The 9,357-nt window shown below is 36.9% G+C and overlaps 1 protein-coding gene across 1 annotated transcript in view; it reads right to left on the bottom strand.

Annotated features, from left to right (window-relative positions):
* The window catches only part of ZFHX4 (zinc finger homeobox 4), a 28,527-nt gene that overhangs the window by 18,539 nt on the left and 631 nt on the right, over window positions 1-9,357 (bottom strand). Inside the window, exons 2-3 of the mRNA XM_010018145.1 lie at window positions 6,656-6,780; window positions 4,614-4,759 (exon numbers count right to left, since the gene is read on the bottom strand). Of these exons, the coding sequence (XP_010016447.1) occupies window positions 4,614-4,759; window positions 6,656-6,780 (271 nt within the window). The remainder of the gene's footprint in view (window positions 1-4,613; window positions 4,760-6,655; window positions 6,781-9,357) is intronic.

The following is a 9,357-nucleotide window of genomic DNA, read 5'->3' on the forward strand; positions in this document are numbered from 1 at the left end:
CACTCCTATGTTGCTAATTATTTGTTTTGGTATAATTTAGCCCCATAATTTTTGCATGTTCTTGATCAAATTAAAGTTTATTCCTGCTATATTTCCTTACTATAATGACCAATTTGTCAGCATCAGTTTAATATCTGAACAAGCCACTTTCTGAAGCCCCACTGAATTTTTACACTCTCAGGAACGGATCCTGGAGGCCTCATTTAAACTGCTCAGTCAGTTCTGTGCCAACAGCCTGAAGGACTCACTACGCTTAAAGGCAAAATCTACAAGATGCACTCACATAAGTCACTATTTTATTACTCACTTTGGTTTGTAATAATATAGTACTCCCTGACCTATATGTATTTACTTGGCAATACACCGTTATTGTTTAAGTGTCTTAACTGTGAGAATTATGGGAAGTAAAAAAGTGACATACTATATTAACAGAGAAAGGTTGCTTCTCCGGTTTTAGAAGGATAAGTTCAAATTATTAACCTCTCTTCATTTCCAACTGTCAAAAACGTCTAACAGTCAACTACTGTTTCTTACCTTTATCATATATCACTTTTAAAATGTCTCTTTTTAAAGGCAAATGGACCAGAATCTCAGCTGTGTAAGTGCACACTGTTACACACGAAGCTGAGCTATAAAAAAACAAAACAAAACAATTCTGCCTTCTCTTACGATTCCCCTCATCATGCTAGATTGTTCTCAACAGGTTGTTACAGAAACTAGGACCAAATTCTGCTCAAAAATTCACTTGTGAAAACACATTTAGCTGTGCTTTGGCAGTAGTATTTAACTGCTAGGGAAATTTAGCTCAGAGTGCATCCTGTGTGTGCCTGAGCACACACAAGGTTAATATTACACATCATCTTCCACCACAAGATGGAATAACTTAATTACTTCAAAGGGCCTATAATAATCATGAAACACATAGTTCTTGTTTCTATAAAAACATGGCGGTTTTTTGGTTAAATTTTCTTTTGCGGTTAATACAATAAATGCATAGAGTTATAAAACACTGTGCTGGGGTCAATAAATGCATAACAAAGCACAGTTTTTACTATGTTTACTATGATATTTATATAAACTGTCAAAATTTACAGAGGCTTTGTTGTTTCTGTTGTTGTTGTTGCTCTGGATTCATTCAACCCCAAGCACTGTTACTTCTTAAATGGTCAAAGTTACATCTGGCCTGTAGTAAAGTAACCAAGTCCGTAACTTATGGTGAGCTTTGTAAAAAAAAAAAAAAAAAAGAACGAAAAGAAAGGGGGAGGGTTGATTCTTCCTTCTGGCACGGGGACACCACTTGCCTCAGCACGTGGTGAGGACCAAGTCCCCCGAGCCAGAGTATACATGCCAAGAACAAAGGACATCGGCTCCTTACGCAATGGCCCAGCTAGTATAACTCAGTGCCTCATCTTGCTATATCAACTTTCTGCTTTCTGTGTTAAATTCACTGTTTTCAGGAGCTTCCTGTAGCGAGGCTGAACAAAGTTATTGTCTTATAGGAAGGGTATTGAAGGAGGAGGGGAGAGCAGAGAAAATATTATGGGCCTGAACATGCTCTATGGCACTGTTCTCACAGCTAGACGTTCCACTGGCATGCTATTCTGACTAGACAGTTGTAGGAAAAGACTGAGACATATTATTTGTTGGGATTTTTTCCTAATTGTGAAACACAACTGTAATTCATCTTATAATATAAAATGCACAGCATTATTTTGGATGAAAAAAGTACTTTCAATACATTTATCTCAAAAACTAAGTTTAATTATAAATAAGTGCCATGAAATAGACTAGTCAATGATTGCCTGTCAGTTACAGAATTATTTAACTTGTGTAAGATTGCTAATATAAAAATTATATAATTCACTGCAATTCAGATGTCATCACCTTCATAACATTTGTTTGTGTGACTAGCAAGAAGGAGAAAGTTAATAAAATAAATATACTAGTAGAAAAAAAAAATCCTGGCAAAGCCATAATCAAAATGCTGTTTTCTCATTTTTGAATCTATGTTTTTGATAAAGATTGCATAATTTAAGACTTCTGACACATCAGATGATGTTATTCAGTCTCAAAATAATTCTAAAATTATAATTATTGGTATTCTTTCTAATTAGAGTAGAATGAAAGGATAATTTTCATCGCAATAATGAAGGTTAATTTCCATCCTTCCTCATGTTTACTACCTTATTAAAAAGTGCTCCCCTTAGCCATGGCAGAGACATATTACATTTTCAATGCAAATGTATTAATCTGGATAAATTCCATATTAATTCTTGCACTGCATAGAGCCGTAATTTGGATTATAATGAATCTAAAGTGGCACTAGATTTAAATGACAATATAAATGAGGCATTAGTAGGCTTTTCTATTCTGAATGAATATTCAACAAATATAACTTGCATATTGCCAAGTCTCATTTTGAAAGCTCTACTCCTTGAGATAAGGTAAGCAATACAGCACAACAGCTTACACAAACATACTGTTACTAAATATTAATCCTTTCTTGTCTAATGGATTCTATGCTAAAGAGGGGTCACACCACTTTCCTGTCTAACTTGTTAGTATTGTGATTAATTTATTGGTTTTCCTGAGATTTCTTTGGCAAGGCTTGCAACAGTCAATTCATGAGAAAGCCCAAATTAACATTCAATTATACATAAGCAGTTATGCAGTCATTAGAAATACTTATCAGCTGAGTGAAAATTAAGATGATGGTCTGAATGTTACATATGCAGAATTAATTTAGATTAGGAAAATAAAAGTTTCTAAAAGATTTAGGATTTTACAGCACAAACTATTTTCTGCAAAGCACAAAGGCAATCATGTATTTCAACCCTTGTTTTTATATGAATCTTACTGCAAAGTTATTTGTGTAATTGCTGGCACGGGAATGCAGAACAATTATGCTGGGTTTTTGTAGTGCACCCAGTAGGCATCTGGATATAGGTTTGTCCTAATTAAACTTGGCCCTTATGAGCGGCTAATCCTGATGGAATTTTGAGAATTCCCCTTCAGTATTTTTTTTCTAGATTCCATCTTTTTTTTTTTTTGGCTGAAGCTTTAATACCGTATTCTTTCTTGAACAACTATAAATGGACCTGCCTAAGAAAAAGAGAGGGCTGATAAACTCCCCAAAGCAGTTCACAGTGTCACCCAGACAGAGTATAGTAGGATATGCAGGCTGCTGATGGCTGTCACCCCTCTCCTGGTGAGTGTCCAAGACAGTCCCTGATGAGACTGCTCAGGAGGACCTATGCCTGTCTGGGAGCATGGCTTTACTGCACTCCATTTTTTCCCAAATTAGAGAGCCAGCCAAAGGAGATACATATTTTAAACCACAACACAGTTTCTTGCTCAACATCATCCTTGTCATCATCAGCCTTTCTTCAGTCTCTTGATCTTAAAAAATAAAACAACTGAAGAGCAGCTGCGGTTGTAAACTGTGATGCCTACTGACCTTAGCACATCAACAAGCAAACTTTAAGCTTTAATCTTTAAGTCAGTCTTCTGAATTGATTCAGGATAGAAAGGACCATCTATATATATTTTGCTTTTAAAAAGTCCAAAAATGTTTCATATGTAAAGAGCAAACTACAGGATGAGAGAATTTGGATGTGAAGAAATTCACACATAAAATGATATTTACTCTACAACTATGTGTCTTTACAGAGATACAACCTCCTTTGTATGCTGCTGTCATTAGCATACAAGGAAAAGATATATGACTATCTGAAACTAATAGTTTTCAACCTGTTTCAGCACTTCTTCTGCTTCAGTGAATCCAACATAATGTAACTAGGTATAGCGTGCGGCAAAGGAGCAATGTAATGTTCATTGTGACCATAGATTTCCATCTCATACATAAAAAGCATGGATGAAGTCACATATTTGCCAAATCAAACACAGAAAAAGCCTTGAGTATCTACACCAGATGCTGGCCCTGGGTTTGTTTGTGCACAAGTAAATGTCATGACATAGGGGTTTTGTTTTCAAAGACAGTAGCTTTCATTACTGGGCTTTGTCTATTCCAGGAGATCAAAATTACCCAAACCATAATCCGTTTTCAATGATATTTCCTCTTTCTTAGGCTGAATCATCTGTAAACTTTTTCACTGGATTTTGTGTATTTTTTTCAAAATGCCTCAAATAAATGCCCAGGAAGAGGCCAGATTCCAGGGAGTAAGTGATCAGAGAGCAAAAGCAAAAAATAATAATAACAAAAAGCCCCACATTCTTTGGGTTAAAAGAGGGGCAAAACCTGATTGAACAAAAAATTCAAGTGGAACCTAATCCTGTGCTTATGAAAAATTAATATGCCATCAGAGGAATCACAAGTACAGCTAAGATTAATGAAAGGCGCTTAAAAAATTACAAGCACACAAACTGATTTGATTAAAAAATAATCTCACTGGTCGTCCTGTAATATTCTTCAACTTATCCGCATCTACCCTGTCAGATGGTTATGATTAAAAATAGGTCAATGGGAGGCTACTGATAGAAATCACATGCAAAATGCACATGCAATGAATAGTAGTGGGATTGTCCAGACAGTTTGAAATGAAAGAGCATTTCATAAGTTAAAAAAGGGGGAAAACAAAATTCTAGCATCTTACCAGAGTCTTTACTAGATTTTTTGCCTTCACTATTGTCTCTCTCACATGAGTCTTTATCATCAGCCACAGCCACAGCCACTGATGTACTTTTAGCAGACCCTTCTGTATCTTCACCTTGTTCTTCTGTGGATAAGCACAGAAAATATCTTAGAAAATAATCTCATTGAACACTTAACAGCAGTTTGAAAATATGTCCTCTAATAAGAACAGCAGTAACAGAGGGTGGTAAACAGGGGGAAGGAGGGGTGGGGGAAAGAAAAGGGAACAAACAGCACTTTAAAGAGGTTGGACATTAATTATAAATAATTTGCAACATTTCAAAATCTGCCCTGAAATTCTGACTGTGTCTTTATCAGAGTACCCGTTTTCCACTGGTGTGACAGATTTAAAGCCTGTCATTTCATATTCTTTGGCTAGAAATGATTTGTGTTAAAATACACGCACACGCATGCACACACACAACGCACAGGAACAAAAGCAAGTACATATAAAAATGCATCTTGGAGCCAAAAAAAAAGAAAAAGAAAAAAAAGGGGGAATTCAAATATAAATCCTATTAGTGCAGCAGTATCCCGCTAATTGCAGTAAGTAAGTATTAGGTATTAGGTACTGTATTAAATATAAACCTCTGGCTTTGTGGGAGAAGTCTCGAATTTTGTCTCCAGGGGGAGCCATTCAGGATAAATGATGCAACTTGGTATATGGCTTCTGAGGAAGCAGCATTACCCACACCTCACTTACGTGTTCACACCAGCTAGATTACATGGAAATCTTCACAGTAACTCAAGCCCATTTAATTATTCGGTAAATCTTAGCTATGCTGGTACTGGTGGATTAATCTGTTTATGCAGTTAGCTTCTATGCTGGGGCTGTGTAGCACTAATCCGTGAAAGGCCCACTGTTCCTTTTCATCCTGTGATCATTTGTCTCTCACTGTGCTGATGTCACATTTTAATGAATTTTTAGCAATCTGAGTAATGCCAGATAACCAGACTTGCAACTCCCTACAGCACAGCATGCTGTTTTCATTGCTGCACACACATTCACACAAAAAATAAAAATCATATTTTCCAGTTCAGGTAGGAATTATATAAATTAGAAAGTGAAGGTAAAATGGGATTCAAAGCACCAGGCCGCTCGATTTCATAAAGTCTTTAATGACCATATAAATTAACCCTGGAAAGGCAAAAGGTCACAGACATACATTTGCATATACTCTTCTATTCACTTTTGATAAGCAGAGCTTTTATGCAGGGAACATGATACAATTAACCCTTCAGGAACCATACAAAATGCAGCTACCGACGTTTTAAGTGTCAAGCATTAACTGAAAATTACACACTGCATAAAATTTTCATTGTAAATGCTATAGTGATTGAAAGGGGAAATAGTGGCCCTCTTCGCACCCCATGTTTTATTAATAATGTTCTGACAGCCGAATGAAATATCCTCTGTCATATGTAGCAGCTGAGCACAAAAAAATTGCTGCTTAGTGCCTTACTTGCCAGCCATGCACTGAAACTGTATGCCTAGGCAAACAACCCTCAGATCAATGTGGCAAACCTATCCAGTTCTCAACTCTGCGAAACCTCTTGTAAATTGCGAGAGAAAAACACAGCTGCAATTTTGGAAACCAAACCAGAAAAAAAAAAAAAAAAAAAGTAAAGGAAAAAAGAAAATCTCAACCACAGATCAATGTTATTTGCATTGGCATCGAAATACAATAGGTTAGGACTAAGCATGCATGTCCGCTTTTTGGAACAATACAGGAAGAAAGATGGTCCCCTCTTTTAAAAATAATTGCGTATATAAAAAAAAAATTTCCATCAGAATAGACCCCCTCCCCCCGTGCTGTTTTCACGCTCTCCCCCCTGCGGTCCCCTGCCCCCTCCCGCGATGATAGCTAATCAAACATGGTAGGCATCCCTGTCACAGCTGGAAGAGGGGGTGTGTTTGTCAGGGTGGCGGGGGAGCACAGTTCGGGATGCTGCGAGCCTGTGATCATGCCTGGCTTGGGCTGTGTTAATGCCGAGCGCACACACATGAGGCTCGTATCCAGTGTCAGGCCCTGTGGCCTCACAGAGCCGATGGCAATCCCTTTTCGACTCATCCTTGGGAACGGATGCATTGCTTCTTTTACTAGATTTACTGGCCCAATCCCCCTGGGCTGGAAAATGAAGTGTCAAAGTGCTACTGAATGTCCTTATCTTGAGGGGACATAAAATTGTAAGGGCTATCGTGGCACACATTAATAAAACATCGTGTGTGTGTCAGGCAAAGAGAAAGAAAATTATGAAGGTACTAAAAGAAAAGCTACAGTATCATCTGGGTCTCATCAGACAATTTTTGCAGGGTGCTCTCCTGTTTTTCTGGTATGTGTTTTAAGTGTGAGAGAAATTCCCAGACATGTTCTCCTATACATCATCGTGGTGTCTGACCTCAGCCTGACCCTGGCAACAGTTTGAGAAATCTGAATGTGAACAAAGACTCTGTGTCAGCAGCAGGGAGAGATTGCGGGATAGACTTTCCCCATCAACTTAATCGCAAACAGCAGTTCTGAGGCCATAACTTTACAGGGCTCCACCAAGCCACAAACATATAACCTTTAGAGGTGAAACTGCCCCCTGCTCCCCACCCCCCTTCTGTGATTTTTCTCAGTCTTGTGGTGCTCCCTTTGATGTAGCAAGGCAATTAGCTCTAATGTTCAAGTACTGCAGACCTGTTTTATGGTTTGGAAGGTGAGAGCTGTTTATTACAGGTAGGCTCCTGGGGGCCATAAAGGCTTTGCAAATTTTTAATCATGCAAAAAACTAATCAAAACGTAACTTATACACACCATAAAAATTAATATCATTATTATGCACAGTATAAATTGCCTGCCTTGGCTTTCAATGGCACTTGCTTCTAGAAAATACATTTGGCATTCATTTCAGAAATATGCATGGCATTCACTTCAGAAATAAATTTCATAGAGAGAAATGATAATACAACTTCTCCTATTTTCCTTCAAAATTACAGAGAGACTAAGATTCACACTGTCATGATGTTTATCAAAAGGACAAGTTGGAAACACAACAACTCTAACTTAAAAGCAGTTAGCAAATTACAAACAAAAATCCTTAAGACAGTTCGTTAGAACAGATATTGAGCATATGTAACAGCGTGCTATCAAAGACACTACATACCCATGCCAAGATGTTACAAACATCTCCTTTTAGTAACATTTTTGTTATTACTTCATGTGCTAACCAACAAGGATACTATTCAGTTATAAAAATTTGATGGCCCCTGCTTAGAGACATAAAATTATGAATTATTATGTATCAAGAAAATACCATATGATGGTGCTACAGATTCCAGAGCAAGTCCTAATGCTCTGTTTTAAATTTGCAAGAGTTCCGCCTATATACATTTACAAATGTCAGCTTTGAAAATGAATAGAACACTGGATTCAAATGTACTTTAATGGCTTTAATAACACGTACTACTGCAATATGATATTTTATTCACACCTGGTTTTATTTTGTCCAAATGTTGAAACTTTCTTTTGATGTTGGATTTCTTGAATTTAGCCATTATCAACCTTTTTCCTCACAACTGACTTACAATTAAACTCAAAAATTAGGTTAGCGGTCTGCACTAAATCTGTAAAATAAAGGAAACTGAAAAGTTAAGCTTCAGAGGCAATGTTAATCAGCTAATATTGTGTATTATATATTCTACATCATATACTTTAATATGTTAATCTCAGGCCCCGGTTCTATAGCGATTTTATGCAGGGAGACCCTTATGACCTTCTTCAGCCCAAAGAAGTCAACATGTGTGATGATTTCAATTGCAAAATCCAGGCCTCAGCCAAAGTTTAATAGCAGATACCAGCAACAAAATTAGATGAATAGATTAGAAAAACCTGACTTACTGAGCTACAAATAAAGGAATAAATGCATCCACCATAGCCAAGGGAAGGTATAGAGAAACAATAGTATTTTCTTAGATAAAATACTGAACAGTGAAAATAAGACATGGCTGAGTTGAAAAGCTGAAACAATCTTCTCTCCTTTATCTTAAATGCATTGTAATAATCACAGAGGCATATGAATAACCTTTTCCTGCATTTTATGTGAGAAGTTTCCCTACTGATACGCAACATTGGGAATCGGTCTTCAAGCCTATTTAAGAAACATATTATATTCAAGGGTTGATTTTTATTTGGGTTTTTTGGTGTTTTTTGGTTTTGTTTTTTTGGGGGGAGTTTGGTTTTTGGGTTTTTTGGTTGTTTTTTTTTTTTTGACTGATAAATCAACAGCCCATAATTCCTGTTCTGGTACTGGATTTTGTTGTTGTTGGTATCCCTTTTGCCCTCTATAAATTGCAAGCAATTTCCTAAATAAGGAGATCTACTAGTTGTGGGTGAGTAATTGTGGTTATGAAAGAGAAAGTAAGTAAGTTTAAGCAAGTGTTTGTGGCTGAGGGCAGGATGTATGGAGAAAGAATAAATCAATCAATCAACTAAAGCAGTAAGTAAATAAATATGAGAGATTTAAAATAATAATTGGGGTTTGCTATTCAGTATATTCAATAAATAGCTGAACCAAAGTTACCCATAAGTGTTCTGTACAGGTGTGTTTCAGGTTCAACTGGTAGTGAATGGCTTATTGAGGTGAACTGTGGGGATGAAAAAGTAACCACTAGCAAAGGATAATAGAAGGGTAGATTGGAAGGATGAGCAGTGAACAAATAATGT

Source organism: Nestor notabilis, unplaced genomic scaffold (assembly GCF_000696875.1).
Source record: "Nestor notabilis isolate BGI_N333 unplaced genomic scaffold, ASM69687v1 scaffold8447, whole genome shotgun sequence".
Lineage (NCBI taxonomy): Eukaryota > Metazoa > Chordata > Aves > Psittaciformes > Psittacidae > Nestor > Nestor notabilis.